Source organism: Anarhichas minor, unplaced genomic scaffold (genome assembly GCF_050575085.1).
Source record: "Anarhichas minor isolate MPS153535 unplaced genomic scaffold, ASM5057508v1 ptg000080l, whole genome shotgun sequence".
NCBI classification, from domain to species: domain Eukaryota; kingdom Metazoa; phylum Chordata; class Actinopteri; order Perciformes; family Anarhichadidae; genus Anarhichas; species Anarhichas minor.
In genome coordinates, this window is record NW_027466526.1 from 3,257,501 (window position 1) to 3,276,491 (window position 18,991).

Consider the following 18,991-nt stretch of genomic DNA (forward strand, 5'->3'; position numbering starts at 1 on the left):
ACGTACATGTGATGTTAGATGTAAATTACTACTTCTTTGAGGTGAGGGGGGGGGGGGGGGGGGGGGGGGGGTGGAGCTGGTGCTACTCTATTAGCTGACATCTGTTAGACAAGACTGACAGCAACCCAGGCTGTCTCAAAGGTCAGCTGTGTGAATCATCCGTACCTCACTGGTACCCAATTACAGATAACAGCGGGGTTAGGTGAGAATGGTCTCTAAAGGGCTTTGAACCCTTATGGTGGTTCTGGGATTATCTAAATCAGAGAGACTATTATTATACCATGCGTAAAGCAAGACAACTAACTAAGATCACCGTGAAAGTGAGTCTTGTTTTAATGACCTAGTGGCAACTGACTGCGAATCTCAACAAAAAATAAACTTTTCAAGAATTCTCAAGAGCCGAATTCCTGGGATACATACAATGAAAGCATGTGGTCTCTCACGTCTCCTCCATTTTCAAATTTAAAAAAGAGAAGAAACAAGAAACCAATGAAAGTCAAAAGATTAAGTCAGCAAAAGTAAAAACTTTCCTTTGGATTCAAATGAAGCCTTACTTTCCCTCAAACAGGTAATCCTTGTAATATGCAACAGCTGCTACTGCTGAGTGTCCATGTGAAATTCTATCAGATGAAGCTTAAATGGAGTGCGAGTGTTGCGATAGATTATTGGCGACTTAACACTCAACAATTAATCACAAATAATGCAAATGAAGGTTGTTTGGGATCTGAGAGGGGAGGTTGTGATTTAAAAACACTGTGGGGTAACGTCAGTTAGGATGAAATTTGAATATATTAAAAAAGCTGACTTGAAGACAAGATATCTTTGTCACATAATACATGTTTTATGTTTACAAGCATTGACTTGCTGTAAAAAAAAAAAGAGCTGTGTGGAAATACTAAGTATATGTTTAGATCAAGTAGCCAGATCATTCTTCCCACTAAGGATAGGACTATAGGATTATATTGCAATAAAAATAAACACTCACAATAAATTGATTTTGGTGAATTTTCATTATCGATTTAATCATTAATGACCTTACATGAGGGACTTGAAAAGGTTGTTAATCTCGTTATCATGGTAGAGAAGTGAAAAATAAAGCCTGATTTTAAAAAACACAAAATTATTATGTAAGAAAGAAAAGACTCTTACAACGCTGCGATGCTATTTTTTACATTTATGCAGGTGGACCTTATGTTTTATGATTACCTTATTTAAGATTGTTGGATTTTCACTCACTGTAAGAGGATGTTCACTTAAAAAAAATAAAAAGAGTCACCAACTGTGACATAAAAAAATAAGTTTTGTTTTTTTTATGTTTTATTTTATTGCAAGACAAGAGACAATACATAAACATAACAAGAGGACGACAAGAACAGTGAGATACAAGTCAACAAACATATAGTCAGTGTACAGGAGAAAATGCTTTTAACGTAAACAAAGTCAGGGGCAGTATCGGCCTTTTTTAATCAAATGTTAGGTGAAGTGATTACTTTGGGCAGGATAATAACGTTTTCATATCGTCCCATGCCTACTTCCAACCTTTTAGGATGAGAAGAATATAGTTTTAGGAATATAACAATGTAAAAATGCAACAATATATCACTGTTGTACACACTGCATGTAAAAAAAAAAAAAATAATAATAATATTTCTAAATATGACATGCACATAAATCTGGACCCAACAGAGGGCTTTCACCTCTTCAATAAATGTGCTGGTTCATTAAGACTCCAATGAGCCAGCACTGTAAACTTTAATGGACTTGACAAAGTGGAGATGTCAGTATGTAGTTCCTTCTCACTAAATACCCTCTGGGCAGTTTATATGCACACTAGAGCAAGAGTGTGGACATTTAATGGCTGACATTTACAAAATCCTTGGTAGGACAGACTGGTGTGTTTTTTTTCTACAAATTGCTGAGCTTAATTAAAGTAAATTCAAAATTCAAAACACCACAAATGCATGCATACTGAATGTGAGATGTGTGTGTCAGTGTATGTGCCTGGGTGCATGCATGTGTGGGCTTTCTTGGGAATAGTTTAACATTTTGAGAAATTTGCAGATTCACTTTCTTGCTGAGAATAGATGAGAATATTATAACACTCGCACGTCTATTTGATAAATACTGTATGTAGCCAGCAGCCAGTTAGCTGAGCTCAGCATTAATACTGGTAACAGGGGAAAACAGCTACTATCATCTGATCAACAGTTCGCAGGCAAACTTGAAGTTTTCAAGATGCTAGTGCCTCCAAACAACAGATTTCTCAGGGATAGGCCAGAATTTCTCAACCTCTTTTCTTTAATCTTCTTCACCAAGTACTTCCCAGCAGATTACAGCATATGAACCAACGACCTTAACATCCCCAACTCTGTGAGCAACTAATGGAAAATGCATTAAGAGAGACATTTTGTTATTCACAATTCAAGTGGGAGTGCAGTCAAAATAGTAGGTCTGCAACTCAAATGGAAGGATTTACCCGTGGGTTTCTGAGTTTTGGGTCAGACAAAATAAGTAATTTGATGGCAGCTTGACAAAGACCAAAACGAACAAGAAGTCGACTGAGCAAAAAACACAATCAACAGCACATTCTTAGCATAGTCGTTTCAATTGATATTGCTACTGGCAAAAGCAATTTACTCTCTAAACAAATTATAGCGTCAGAAAAAATCTTCCATTCAGTGGCCAACCAGAGGTAATTATTCAGTCACATTCAGTGTAATAAAGGCAAATTGGCTATTTTAGCCAATTTGACATCTGATTGAACAGCATGCTGTAGTGCTACATATCCATTAGCTTCGCCTCGGCAAATGATACATTGAAAACTGGAGCGGCCCATGCCTGTCCAGTATAGTTACCCTCTGACACATAAGCCTTAGAGCATCCTGTCACCCAACCTCACTGCTCTTATCTTAAAAGGAACATGTAGGTCTGAGCCTGTCCTGACACAAAGAGTTGGACAGACACTGGCAAATTGCCAGAGAGACACAGAGGAGGAAAGCGCACGCAGGCACTCTCTCCGTCTGACACAAACAAATGTACAGTAAGCACACACAGACAGAAACACATACTGTACACAGGAGTTGGCAATATGGATAAAATCCTCTATGACAGTATGATATCAAAATGTAATATTGAGACGTATAACAATGTAGTTAATTTTCTGGAAAAACAACTGGGAAGCTGTTAATGGATAAAATAAAAATGGCTAAAGCTACTTCATCAAATTTAATCTTTTTGTGACATCACCCAGTGACCTGATACAACCACAGCAATAAATCAGGGATCGCTAGTACAGCAGAAACGGTAGAGCAACAGTTCCTGACCCATTATCTCACTGTATTCATTGTCAAACTACTGTACACATGCAACGACTCACAAATGTGCATGCTGTGCTTTACTGTACATGTTGAAAATTACAAGTATTCATAATGATACCCAACAAATATAAAATGGCTTAGGATCTTTTTGCCTACAACTGAATGGAAATTCAAGGTCTAATCTCAAGGAACGGATCAAATCAGGCGACATAAATAAAACCACACATGTTGCTACATCTGTCTGAAATGTTTACTCTTTTAACTACAATACCAACATAGATACTGAAAACTGGAGAAAACTAAAATGAAAGCTTTGTGAGTGAGTGGCTTGTTTTTAAACCCAGAATAAAAACAATGTAGTTACAGGCAGGATTGCAGGGACAACGCATGAGACCTCCCATCTCTCTACAATTGTTTAGTTTATTGGGTTTATTGTTTTCCGTATTATTTTCACTCGTTATTTTCATTAACTTTGATGCTCCGACTTCTCTTTTCGTAAATGTGTGTGCAGGTTGCAGCCATCTGGAATGTCTATGAAGGGCATCATTTACAACTGTATGGTCCCATTTTTCGGGACATGCTTGGGACAGTCTTCATCTTCCTATGAAAGTCATCTTTGAAACTCTGTGCCCGGTTGCCTTACACGCATACTGTATGACCATAATACATCATGCCTATTTCATCCTGTCATCATCATAACCACAAATACAGACTTGGCCCTGAGGATGGTCAAAAATCTACAACATGACTGTCACCGACAACAAATAAAATGGGGATAACGTAGAGCAGCCAGGATTTGGCGGAGTCCATGTTTACTAGTGGGCATTTTGTTCCTTGGCAATGTCACATCTTGCCCAACATGCCATCTCGACTGCCGATTAAGCAGCAAGCTGTCAACTTCCAAAAACAATCTTTGGAACTTGCCACACACAGACCATAAAAACATACTAGGACTGCCTTCTTAATATGTCTGTCACAGTGATCTCTCGCAGCTAGAAGAAAATAGCCCTTCCAGCACTTTAACACTACCATTAGCACACAATAGCAGGTGGAATCAAAAGGCATCACACCCTTTACTTCGATCCATAGCCGATTTAAAAGTGTTTTCTTTTTTCCTCTTCTCAGCCTGCCATTTATTCAAAGTCGTTCCCACTTCAAACATTACAGTATGCTACCTATCATGATTAAGCACATCTCTACAACAACCCTTTCGGTGTTTCTTTTTTGGCCTATTTCTGCAAAAATTATGTTCTGCTAAGACATATTTTAATGATAGACATAGCATAATTAGTTAATTCCTACAGAATTCAAGGAGAGAGTAATTTATATCCAACATACTTTTATGCTTTGACACTGATTCTGATACTATTCAATATTTCTACAAGGGAAATTCTCTTAAAAAGGACTCTTAAAGGCAGACCTTCCACTGGATTTATGCTGACAGGCTAACTGGCCTGGTGCACAAGAGGAGCTGGCAGATAGTGACCATGCAGCACACAGCCCCAGGCTGCCCAGATGCCAGTATGCCCATGCTACAGTTACAGATGAAAGAAAAGTAGACCAAATACCAGGCCATCCCGGCAGAGTTCACAGAAGCAGTAGAGAATGTTTGTGAAGGTTTGAAAGTAGGGAATACAGAGAAACATGAAGATACAGGCACAGGAATCATCATTGAGTACTAAGACAGAGCTCTATTTGCACAAGTACACTATAATCATTGTCATTATTCGCATTATATTAAGTCTATGGAGCAAACGAGATGTTTTCCAGTTATCTGAAAGGTAGTATGGTTTTTGAATACTAGACTACAAATGGTCCTTTGGTTTATTTTTTAAGAAACAGCATTCAAAACAAATACCCAAACAGCATTTTTTTCCCTAAAACTGGACTGCTGAACACAGTATCAATCATTTAGTGGTGCCTGCAAAAAAAAAACTCAGAATGGCAGTAGAATTATATGAGAGAAAATTGTACCATTAAGATGAATAATCATTTCGGATAAATGATTTATTGTGTAGAAACAATTGAACAGTGACTGAGCAACAGGGCAGACAAACAGCAATACACGTAGAGCAGAGTAATTGACATGTGGGAGGTGGCTGAGATGTGAACATGGTATTATAATAATAATAATAATAATTATTATATTAACTAGGCCTCTTTGTAGACTAGAAATGTCCTTTGTGGCTCTGAAATCTATGATTATCAGTGAGGTGTGGCGTTTATTAGATGGTTGTCAAACTAATGTTATCTTTATGCATTAGTCGGAATGAGCCGTAGGTGTATTGGCAATCATTGACTTCTGCAATCATGTTTGAATGAGTTCAAATTAATTGAAGGCTGCATTAGCCAGATAATTGGTTTTCTGATATTATTTTTGTCTTTCCCAGCATGTGCCAACTGCCTGAACGTTTGTGCTTGAAACAGCAATACTGCTGGAGAAAGGGTGACCTTTTCATGAAGTATAAAAAACACATCGCTCACCTGGTATGCTAAATCAATTTTAGTTTAAAGGTCACATTTGTTTGTTTGCTAAAAATACAGAATGTATGATTATTATTAAAATGACCAAAAATATTAAATGCCGGGAAAGGAAAAACAAACCAATTAAGATTCAATCTGGATAATAAAAAAAGAAAAGAAAATACTGGCAAGCAGCGCTCCCTGTGAACTAGATGTACATAAATCTCTACAGGGAACTAAGATATGATTTTGAGGACAACCGGTTATGGCAATGTATAGCAAAAACTTGGAAAAATTAAACCCAGGTTGAGTAATTCCAAAAGTGTTCTTCAAGCATTCTTTATCTATGGTATTGTTTTCTTGAAGGTTAATTACTAGTACATGACAATACAGGTCCACTAAATGTGTGAATCAACGAAACAACTCCTGTTTCTTGGCTAAGTCCGGTTACCAACTTCAGGGAGGTACTGGTTCTGGCACATAATTGTACATAACCGCCCCATAAAATGGCAATTTTTTTGAGCTAGGCTAGCCGTTTCCCCCTGTTATCAGTTATTATGCTAAGCTAAGCGGCTGCTGGCTCCAGCTACAGTACATATTTACCATACATTCATGAGCAATAATCTCTCAGCAAGAAAGTAAATATTTCTGTTCCGACACCCAATTATACATTATTCAAGTCACTAAATAATATTGAATAATGAATTCATTAATTATGTTGAGTTCAAGCACACAGTGGTGTTTGCATATTTTGAGGATAGTCTCTGTCATATCTCTCCATATCAATGTGTCTCCTACTATTAACCCATACTTATGTTTGATCGCCTTACCTGCCACACTACTGGTTCCATGTGATCAGCTGTGGTGGACAGGCAGACACTCAACACAATGGTGTGAGAGGCGGAGGTCAGGACACTGGCGATGATGGCGTCCCGCATGGAGAACGGCAGCATGGTGTAAACCACAAACACAATGAACAGGAAGAATGACACCTGTGGAGAGAGAGAGAGACACACACTTATGACACACCTGCAGAGGAAAGTGGAAAAGAGAGAATGAGAAAGAGAGATGGATGCACAAGAAAGGAAAATACAGACAGAAATAGAATATCAGTGTGGACAGTCCTGCGAGAAAGGAAGAGCATGGCCCCAGTCTGATCGCCACCAACACTGCTTGCTAAAGTTACGTTTATTTATGTACAGCTACATCAGTGATCAGAGAGAAGAGGAAAGGAAAAGCAACTAACAAACAGTACGTCCTCTGTTTAAGCTTTGGGGACTAAGACAGTTCTACAATGATACTTTCTTAATAGCTGACCATGGTAGTGAATGTAAGCAAATACCAAAAGATATTGTGATCCCTTTAAGACAAGGCTTTGGTGGGAAATTGGGAATAAATACGGCTCTTATTAAAAACACTGCCATTCTTTTAATATTGGTACTAATAAAATGGGCTGTTGTACCATTTTTAACAGCAGGGTACTGCGATACTTTTCTAGTACCGGTATACCGTGCAACACTACCTTATAGGTTAGCTTACTTTGTTAACCTACGTCAGTTTGCAAATGGCTGAGTGGGCGTTTCTATTTGAAAAATCCCGGAAAGAATGCAGATGGAGTTGACCTTTAAGTCCTCGTAGTAATCAGGAGTAAAGAAGCTCCCTGAGTCTCAAAGTCACATTGAGCGACCAATTATGATTCAGAACTTAGTCAATATAGAGCTGCGGAGACAGACAGAAGGTCAACAAGAGGTGAACAAGATCGAAACATATACTGGAACCTGGACCTTTATAACAGCAAAAGTTTTAATTCATACAAACAACTCAACGGAAACTTACACAATGCATATGAACACTGGCAGACAGTGAAGCACTAATGACTAAATAGTCAAATGTAGCCTAATTTTCTAGTGACCCACCTCACATAATTTCACTAAATATGAAATTCTACAGCCTCCTAACAAATATATATCGCCGTTAGGCTTTAACAGTGATCTGTTTTAAAAGCCACAAAGTAGACCATGAAGTATAATTTGTTTCCTGTACACACAAAAAACACCAGCGGAAGTCTTAGTCGTCTTCTTTGGACTTAGCAGACTAGACGCTATGTATTATTAATGTCCCTTTTAAGAGTTATACTGTGCAGATATTCCATTACTTTCTTCATTTCAGTCCAGTTCCCGCAAAGTCTCAGATGCACATGTTCATAAGTAGCGTGCAGCAGTGACATGGCCAGCAAGAAGAGTCGTATATACTGTACATAATTCCAATTATAAATAATTATTAATTATAAACCATGATTAAACTTCTTGTTTTTATGAAGGGTTTTGTCCTAAAGAGAATACTCTTAACAGTGTAAATTAAGCATTAATATTATTATGAAGTATATATTGTGATATTTATCGATATTGAACAATATAAAAAATACATAATGATAACGTTTTTGGCCATATCGTCCAGCCCCACAAGAGTGGCTGTGACGTTATTGCAGTATGGCAAGTGTACTAAAGTGGTGGCAGTTTGCCAGCTCCTTGTTTTGACCTTGTCAAAATGCCTACAGAGCCAGAAATGCTCTAAAAACACAATAAATATAAAGTTTTACAATATGATGCAAGTGCAGAATCAGAACAGATTAAGAATGCAACAGATTATTTAGATTTTCTCCTCTTCGGATGAATAAGAAACGTGCTGTTTATTCACAATGTCAGAAGAGGAATAAGAAAGTATTAACGTACTTCTTAATATAAGAGAGAGCTGCTAATTGACAAAAGTCGATAAAGCCTTTTTCTAAATGAATGCTCTGAAATCCAATGCAACTACTGAATCATGAAACCGTACCCAGGATAATGGAGAGGCTGCATGGGGAGAGACACCTGCTGAGTTTCCCTGCATAATTGATACTTGATGCAGTAATAAAACAGTGAGGAGCTTCCTTCAGTGTGGTTAAGGCAACCACATAAGAACCCTCTCTGACAATTAAGTGGACACGGCTTTTTTGTGGTCCATCATGGTTCAGTCAACTCTGCTTCTGCCCCATGAATCAATCCTTGATAATCACACTGAGGAGGGTTCATAAAACAAGCTATAGAGATGGAGTGTCAGATTACACCAGGCTTTTAGTCTACAGTCTGTGGCAGAGATTAGTTTACAGGCTAGATTTACAATGTGGAGTGATGGAGTGTGTGTGTGTGTGTGTGTGTGTGTGCGCGCCTGCTATTTAGCCCTAAAAAAGACATATGCTCTCTCTTTTCTAGCTATACTAAATCTGAGCAAAAGGACAGATTGGTTGATTTATAGAGAAGATGCAGAATTAAATGCAATACTGTAGATAAAAATAAAGCCAAAGTGCTTGGTTTAAAAATTTCCACAATCAGTCTGGGCATGTTGTTCCTGATCACTGAAATAAATTAAGGTGTTGAAATAAATTATATTATTTTCCAGTGTCTTAGAATCAAATTACCAACCTGATCTAAGGAAATGGCTCAACTACTGCTCCTCTTTACATGTTATCTTGCATCTTTCCATGTCTGTCGGCCTCCCTCTCTTGTATCACCCCCCATCTAGTAGCCTGTCTTTTCCGTGAATATTTCCTGTCCTAGTTTCGCCATCTACCCTCCTCTTTACTATTCCATCCTGGCAGGCTTCTTCCTTTACCCCAACTCTGCTTTCAGCACCTCCTCTGTCCTAAAGCCTAATGAGGGCGGCTGTATACTCACAAAGGAGTTTGTGTGCGTCTGAGCATTTGTGTGACAGACATGGGAGGGATGGAGAGACACGGAAAGAAGGAAAGGAGGAGATGATGCAGGGTCCAGACAACTCCCAGTGAGGGGTGGAGGCTGGACCACACAGATAAGCCCATCTACCCACCGTCAGCAAACACAGAGGGCTTTGTGGGGAGAGGATAAGCATCCAATTGATTTCAGGTTTGAAAATAGAAAGTGTACTGCATACAAACTGTATGGTGAGCACAACACAGCTGAGGAAATACTTGGACCCTCTGTGATTTTTATTTTACCTGACAGTGTACTGTACTGACATTGATGTTTGTAATGTAACCATCTCTTGTTCTCGTACAATCTCGCCGTTTATCTATGTGGATGTCAACACAAATAAGTTATTTTGAAAGCTCACTTCCTGCCACTGAAATAAAAATCGACTAGTTTTCGTCTAATCCAGAGCTATGTAATTTAAATATATTAATTTGTAAATGAAGAAATTCAAACTACACAAGTCATGTTATTTCTTATAGTTTTGTTCCCTATCTTCAGTGGTAATCCTCTTCAATATCTTTCCCTTTCCCTCTCACTCTGCCACAGCTCCTATCCAGCTGATTCTCTTCCTCATATTTATGACATGATAATGTTCACTTGACAAATCAAAGACATATGTGGTTAATAAAGGATAATTTACACTTTTACTACTGAACTTATGTTATATTTTACTGTATACTGATGTGTTGAATTTCAATATATTTTTACTTTCCTTTGTGTGCTTTTGGGGACCATATTGGATGACATTCGTTGACAGTAACAGTCAGAAGTCCATGTTATGGACAATTGCCTATAGAGATGATAATACCTGAAACAGCAAGAGCCAATACAAGATTAAAAAATGCCATCACTGATGTAAATATCATATAACATATCTCAGAACTAGTCGTGTTAACCACATCTTAAATCCCTGCACAAACACTGAATGAGATTTAAAAGTACACTGACTTGTTCAATTTTATTAGCTGGCTGGTGGTCTACAGAAAACAATGCATGATGGGACTTGACTAATTATGCTTTCGACACCAATTAAGCCTAACCGGTAACTAACCGGTTCAATTTTAAGAAAAAAAACTTAAAACTTGTAAAATAAAAAAGGCAATTTCCTTTTATTTCGGCGCTCCATTGACTCAATGACCTTTGGCATCACAATTCAAAGCCCTATATCCATCACATTTTGATAGGATGCGTTGTAAATGTCTTGACCTTCATCGATTTTTTCTGTTGACTGTTGAGCTGAAGGTCATTGCCGTATTTTGATCAGATCATGGGTGCTTCTATCGGAAGTATTATGAATCTCGTGTTCTGCAACTTAATGAATGCAAGTCCAAAATGAACTGTCTTACAGCTCTGTTTTGGTCTCTCCCAACTCGTGAGAGAAATATCTGTCTCTTTAGCTGTTAATATAATCGATTTTAGCCACTTTAAAGTTAATCAAAAGTTGAACTCTACGCGAACGCACCACACATATTCACTGATTGATTTTGGTACAAAATAGATTTTGCTGACCATCTCAGCTGTGAAAGGAGAAACAGTCCTTCTCAAGTCATGTTATGGAGATATATATATGTTAAGAATATAGTATATTCATTATGCTTTAATCTCATAAGCAGAGAGCCTATTCTGGTATCAGTGATATGAATGTTAGTTACATCTCTTCATGCAGCCAGTAATGAAAAAGCTCTCTCTCACACACACACACACACACACACACACACACACACACACACACACACACACACACACACACACACACACACACACACACACACACACACACACACACACACACACACACACACACACACACACACACACACACACACACACACACACACACACACACACACACACACACACACAAATTTATAATTTGGCATCAAGGCCCTCAAACACACAGAGAGCAATGCCAGTCAACAAAAATGTCGCTCCAGATAAGTGCATAAGATGCAGCAGTCAGGGAGCAGTAATGACATAATGGCCAGACATTTCTAATAAGCACAAGAAAGGAATGAATGGTGTGGCGTGTGAATCAGTGCATATTTAGCTACCTATTTGTGATAGATAAGGCCACACTAGACATCCGTCTTGCTAAGTACTGTTGAATAAGTACATTTTTCAAACAATGAAGACCTAATGTACTGTACTGCTTTCAATGAGCCATGTTGTAGGACGCATATGGCTGTAGTAATGCAAATGCTGCCGTTTGTTCGTCTCGCCACATTTAACTGCAGATGTAATGTTGCTACAGAATGTAGCTGTGTAACTGTGGCCTTCTCAATACCATAGAACAGTGGCATATGGTATTGTGAGGGCCAGTCAGCAAACCTGCAGCAGTGCCCTTGAAACTTGATAAAGACATGGACCAAAAATATGTATTGACTTATGCAACTTAACACATCGGCCAGGCTTCCTTCATATTAGCTGACTGCAATTTTTCCACCAGTGCGACACCAGTTTTTGGACTAAAACAGTAATAATATATAATACAGATTAGGGCTGGGCGGTATACCGGTTCAACCTGTATACCGGTTTTAATTTCCCGTACGATATTAATTTTTCATATACCGTCATACCGGTGCACAGCCGAGGCAACTTCTGTCACTCTTCAACAGGCAGTAAAATATATTGATCGCCGCTGAGAACACAAGCCTACCTTTCTCTGATGGTAACTCATACTCACTGTCATTGATCGGTTTTCCAAGTGTGCTCTGCTGATTCCACCACTCAAAGTTACCCACTGCCAAAGAAACTACTGAAGTTAAGTTGCGAAATGTGTTCGGGCTGCATGTTCTTCTCAATGATGTGGTCTCAGACCGGGGGCTATAATTCATCTCTCGCTTTTGGTCAGTTTGTAAACTGGGTTCCACCCTCATCTAATGGTCAGGCCGAGCAAATGAATCAAGATATTGAGACAGCCTTGTCTCTCCTCCCGCAACCCCTCTCTTTCTGGTCTAAGCAACTCCTGTGGATCCAGTATGCCCACAACACCCTTCCCAGATCAGCCACCAGTCACTCACCAACCACTCCTCCCTGAGCATGAACTTGAGGCAGGGTCCCCTCAGTCCAGGCATTTGTCCAGCAGTGTTGACGTACCTGGAGGCAGGCCCACTCCATGCTCCTGCACTCTTCCCACCATTATCAACAGTCTGCAAACTGACGTTGCTTCCCCGCACCCCATTGTACCCCACTGGAGCAATGTTTCTGGCTTTCTCCCCTCCCCTCAGAGTAAAGTCCAAGAAGTTGGCTCCCTGTTTCATGGGCCCATTCTCGGTTTCTTGGGTCATCAATCCTGCCGCTATCCATCTTTGTCTGACACCAGCGATGAGAATTCACCCCACCTTCCGTGTCTCCATCATTCCTTGCATGTCTGACTCATTGTCATGCTTTTGGATTCAAGTTTGCTTGTACTAGTAAACGTGGCAATTTCTTTGAAATGTGATGGAGTGATATTGAATAGAAGTCTGTAGCCCTTATCTATCATTCTCAACAACCATTTGACTGATTGCAGGCAGCCACGCTCTCCATTCGCAGAGAGAGTGGGCTGCCTAGCCATTTTGTCAAAGCTGCCGTGTTGGCACCCTCCTGTGCTGCCCTTCTTCTCGCCAGCACACGTCTTTAAGGCGGCTAGACTGTCACAGCCATGGGGTCACAGGTTTTTGGGACCTCTTGGGGGCTGTGGGGTCACCTGCACTTTAGGGGGTTTTCATATCCTGCATGTCACGATCCAGGGCAGACGATGGAGAAGGCTGGTTTCCTCCCTCAGCGTCAGAGGCTTTGCATCCCTGCGAGCGTTAGCAAGGATAGATTCCTCCTCTATATCATAGGAGCTCAAAGTCAGCCGACTAACTCTCACATCATCATCATCTTCCTCCAGGATGACGTGCAAACGGGGCCGCAGGCGGGGGGGGGTCTGCCTTCGCCCAGATCGGCCCAGGTAACGCAGCCAAACCCTTGGACATATTTAGCAGCAGCTGGGCGAGTGTAAGGTTAAATATCACTACTTTCCCGGCTAGCTTTGACAAAAAAACTAGTGCTACCTTTCTGGGGGTATAGCCTGTTGTAAAGTATTGATAACTCTACCTGTTGCAAGGTATTGCTACATGTTGCTCGTATTGCTAACGTTGTTTTTATTAGCAAAAGTATTGCTACTTTTCGTTTTAGAAAGTATTGTTGCTTCCTATGGCAAAAGTATTGGTACACCAAAACTAGCCGTAGAAGAGTATTGCAATTGTTCATAACTAGTATACAACTGTACACCAACAAAGCGCCCATTGACCCGAGTTGTGCACCAGAGTGCATGGACAGTTAAGCTTAGCACAGTTGTCGACTGGCTTCTGTGTGAAGCGAGAAAACGTTTTTTTAAATGGTAACTGACACTTTGTCTGCCTAACACACAGGAGGAGGGTTCCATCCCCTCCTGAAATAGGCATCCCTATCCCTTCTGAAGAGGTCACGCAGGAGGCGTTCCCATAATGAGACGCGCAACGAATGCTATGAAAGAGAACCACATGTTTCATGTAGCCGCAGCCAGTGTGTGGTCAACGATGGAGAGAGTGACGCATGCAGAGCAGATCAGCTATTGGCAAGAATAAAAATTGGTGTACATTCTCTCTCACACACACACGCACACTTCCCCCCCCACCCCACCCCACTTCTGAAATGAATATGAGCCGGCACCTCTGAATTGGATTAGGCATCTTACCAGGGACAGGGGATTCAGGTTGTGGAGCATTTACCTCCCTCACCTTACTCACTGTCTGGCCTGGACTGGTCTGGAAGAGCCCGGGACAGGTGTACTGAGCACCGCAGCATTTTATTCTTGACGAAAAAAAACTACCAATGGTTCCACTTATTTTCAAACATCAGTATGTTTTAAGGGTGTAATGTACAAGGTGCGGTTTCTCTCTCTCTCTCGCTCTCTCTCTCACTCACACACCTGCTAAATGTCAGGCAAACAGGTGCGAACAATCAGAGATCTTTGGTCATATGTGCGACCAAAACTCTGGAGCAATGCACATGTTCCTCTACAACAAATGAATTCTTTACAGAATACATTACATTAAATGACATTACTGTCTTACCTGATCCCACGGGCAGATGATCCCGCCAGAAAACATAAAAAGGTAACCCATGGCAACCAAGCAGGCCCAGATGACCAGGGAGAAAACGCGTAGAAGCTTCTTGAAGATGGACTCAATGCAGACAAGTACAAAAACAGCCAGGAAGATAGCCAGCGCCGTGGGCACAGTGATTACAAAGGCGACGTGGTCCTCAATGTTCTGAAAAAGGACAAAATTAAAGAGAATGAGAAAGAGACAGTGAGACATGTAGACAGTCAATTTGAGAGCGAGGGGAACAGAGATGTAGGAGGAATAATTTATTAGTGGGAAAAATACGGTTGCCTGAGAGAGAAATAAGGAAAGAAAAGGAAATTTAGAAGGCAGACTTCTCGACAGACTTTATAACGGTGTTATAAAAAGGCACTCTTCTAGTCTTTCCCCTTTAGTGTCCTAAAAATAAAAACAACCAAGGCAGACATATGAATTACCCAGAGAAGCAGTAAATTCAGAATAAAACTGATTCTCTTCAGATTTTTTCGCTTTTTTAAGCACAACAAGGTGTCACTACTAGAACAGCCCTCTTTAATAGATGTAATCTGAGAGAGGAGTTGGTAACAAAATGAGAAAAGTGCCCTTTTGCTCTGTATATAACCCTTAAGTGTCTTTGACTTTCTGTTTGAGCCACATAACATTTTGACAAGACTCAATTGAGTCTCGACTGAAAATCGATAATGGAATCGGTTTCCATAAAATCTTATCAATTCCCAATAATCAACCTTTTTACTGAGAGGAAGGGAGGAAAAATACGCTAAAAGCCCCCAGTGTTAACCAGTAGTAAAGTTGAAGCCACATCCATAATGGATTTGCAGCTGCCTTTCTGAAACACACTTGGATCTGAAAGTTCTAATAAAAATTTCAGGAGTTTCTTCAAGGTGGATGTAGGAGGATAGCACAGTGAAATGAGTCGTTTGTAATGCCTGCCTTTGCCAGGTTTCATCCCATCATTGCTTTTCCAGTAGTGTGATGGGGGATGGAAATGGGTCAGGATATGGATATGTAGGCAAATGTGTCACATCTTCCCTGGCACATTTGGCTGTTTCGGTAAGGACCGTCTGTGACACACACTGAATACACTGATAGCTACCAATCAAATTTCAATTCAAACCCAAATAGCTGAGTAAAAATGTCAGGAAATCTGTTATATTAAAATGGAATAATATGTTGTTTTTTATACATAGCAGTCACTGATCACTAAAACAAATTCTCACTCATTCCATGATTGTTTTCAGAGGCGACCCAACCATCAACATGTTCTTATGTCAGTCTGTCTCACACTGCTCCTTGCAGTTGTCCTCTTCCTCTCCATCTCTATCTTTCTTTAGCCTCCCGCCCCCTCCTTCCCTCTGTCCCTTTCTCATGCTCACAGTCAATGCACTGGGACAGGAGAGGATGTGTGTGGCTGCAGAAAGCCACGGAGAGTTTGTCTCGCCCAGAGCCGTGCTCCAAAACAGCACAGGATTTAGGTCAGCCAGCCAGCAGAATGGAGGGATGACGGGATACAAATAAAAGAGAGGCAGAAATATCAGGAGGTGAGAGGTGACACAGACACGAATATGTAGAGAAATAGGGGACGACTGAGGGGAAAAAAAACAAGGGAGTAGGAAAAGCCATGTATAACCAGCACAGGGACAGCGCAAAAAGAAAAGAGGACGTAGGACGGACAGACCGAGCAGTGGCCTGACAGGAAAAGGCATTTACTGAGATGCGTGTTTGTTGCGAGTCAAAAAAAACATTGCAGAATATTTACTTAATGTTAGATTTTAGGCTTTTTTTTGCTATAAAACTGGGGATTTCAAAGGCCTTATTTACCATTCTGGAGCACTCGTGTTTCTAACTCTACATTAATATTTAATCCTTTAGCTGCTTCTGCTTTTGCACTTAACCACAGCTTTAACACAAATACTGCCAGCCAGAATAATAAATACAAAGTAAAATGATCAATTAGGTAATTCATTGGCACAAACACCAGTTGTGGCTGAGGTAACAAGTCTAAATACTGATTATGATACCACTTAAATACCTCCCGATGTGAAGGACCATAATAAAATCAGTATAATAGCGATAACAGCAGTGTGTAGGAGGTTATTAAAACACAATCAACTATCAGAAATATTGCAAGAGTAAAAATTAATTTTAAAAAACTGTTGTCACTTCGAATCGTTTAGATAAGAGATTCCATTTGTTGACGAATTAGGAGCAAATTTTGTCCGATTGTGTTGATTGCATGGATATGCAATGGCTGGCTCTCCAACCACTGATGTCACTGACCTCATCATCTGTTGGTTATACGTTACAGTGAATAGAAACAACTTAAAACTTAATTCTGTTTTCATTCAGTTTCAGTTCTGGTGATTTTCGTGCTGTGTGGGGTTATGTGTGTGTGTGTGTGTCAGTGCTCTGTCGCTTTCAGTGTATTTTAGACTAATCCCTTCTTAATAGCAGACTAAAATAATGAGAGGCAAAAATGTTACGTTAGTATATCTTCTAAAATCAATCATTAGATAGATTGTGTAAATATAGCATTATGTTGTATAATATTTTTTAGACAATTTTAGTTCACAATGTTTTTAGTGAGTACCTTGCCTTCACTGCATTGGATTTCTCAGGTCTTTAGTGCAAAGATGACCTGTCAAAATAGAGATAGAGGGAAACAGATCTCCTTTCTGTAGTTCAGTCAACCGTGAGCTCAGACAATACCTAAGCCCCTTATTCCCCCTCACTTTTATCTCACCCTTCTCTTCACATTAGTGCTGCAATAAGGACCGCATGCTCCGAGTGTGCGTGCATATACTGTAGGTGTTGCACAAGAACGATTGTATGTGTGTACGAGTCTACGAGAGAGAGGAGCTCATGTATTGTGTTTGACAAGCCAGCAGATATTGTCAGTGTGTGTGTGTGTGTGTACCCCTGAGTGTGCGCATGATTGGCAAGCTATTTTGTTTGACCCCATCTCTATGCATGCTTATAGAAAATGTGAGAGTCTACAATATGTGTGTGTACGCACCACATGTGCCAAGATGTGCCTGTCCACGATGTTTACAGAGCTTACACTAAATAGGAAATTCCCTCCCATCTGCATGTTTGTATGGTCCAGGTTGTAGGTTTATTTGTACTTTCTACTTTGCTAAATGCAGCTGTGTGTGTCATGTAGTAAAAGAGCAGCTTACCAGTCCTGAAGCAAAGAACACAGTCAGCAGAGCCAGGCAGGCTCCCATCACTATGAGCAGCAGAAACACAATCAGAGGATGCTGCTGGCTCATACAGTAGTAGGACTCATACAGCCAATCCGGGGACCTGTTCTTCTTCTGACCTCTTCCTCCTCCTTTATCCCCTTCACCAGACTCCCCTGTCCGGTCCAGGAGATACCGCTTTCTCCTTATTGCCTCGTGCCACATGGATCTTGGAGCCGAGAAGGAGGAAGAGGAGGGAGGGAAACTAGAGGAGGCAGAAGAGGTGCTTACTGCTGAGGTATTTGTAGTTTCCACCACAGATGAGGAGCAGTTGCTCTGTTCAGCTCTCTTGCTGTTGTTGCTCCTGTTGGGGACCCTGGTGTGAGAGTTCCTGATCTCGACCTTATCCTTCGGTTCCTCCTCCACCTCCTGTCTTAAGTCTCTCAGGCGGAGACAACTGAAAGCTGAGGCTGAGTCAGAGTCGGAGGCAGTGTGCGCTGGCCGGAGAGGTGGCAGGAACGCACCGAGGGTAGAGCGGAGCATCCTCCTCTTTCTCCTCCTGCCAACATGTTGGAGCGGGAAATGTAGGGGAGCTCAGAGACTGAGTGCTCTTTAGTGTGAGGGAGAGAAGTGGGAGGGAAGTGAAGGGAAAGGGGAGGGGGAGAGGGCTAAGGGGGAGGGGAGGAAGAAAAAGAAGGTGCAGCAGCAGGGAGAAGTCAGCAAGTGAGAGAGAGAGAGAAGAAAAGAAAAGAAAAAGGGGATATTAAACCACTGAAATTGATTCAGTATGCATTATGTATGTCATAATTTCAAGAGTGAAATTGGGAGACATGTTTATAAAACACTAATTGAGCTCAATCCCAGAGGTGATGAGGATGTTCAGAACTGAGATAACCCACACCATCATCCTCTTTCCTCTCTCCATACAGTCAGAAAGACATTTGTCTTAAAGCCAATTTTGTTGAAGCTCTGACTAGTTGATAGGAGGAGGAATCTCAAGGCACCTCGTGGTTCCATTCTGATTCAGAGGGCTACGATGCGATTATAAATAGATTCTTCTTGATGCATCAAAAAATTTCGAAACAAGATTTTTTTTCTCACTGTGACTAAAAACACAGCATATTTGTAATAATTCATAATTAAAAAAAACA

At 40.5% G+C, this 18,991-nt stretch overlaps 1 protein-coding gene across 1 annotated transcript in view; it reads right to left on the reverse strand.

Annotated features, from left to right (window-relative positions):
• The window catches only part of adcy2a (adenylate cyclase 2a), a 52,158-nt gene extending 33,775 nt beyond the window's left edge, over nt 1–18,383 (reverse strand). Inside the window, exons 1-3 of the mRNA XM_076081389.1 lie at nt 17,838–18,383; nt 14,632–14,829; nt 6,611–6,772 (exon numbers count right to left, since the gene is read on the reverse strand). Coding sequence (XP_075937504.1) covers nt 6,611–6,772; nt 14,632–14,829; nt 17,838–18,383 — 906 coding nt within the window. The remainder of the gene's footprint in view (nt 1–6,610; nt 6,773–14,631; nt 14,830–17,837) is intronic.
• Nucleotides 18,384–18,991: the final 608 nt, after the last annotated feature.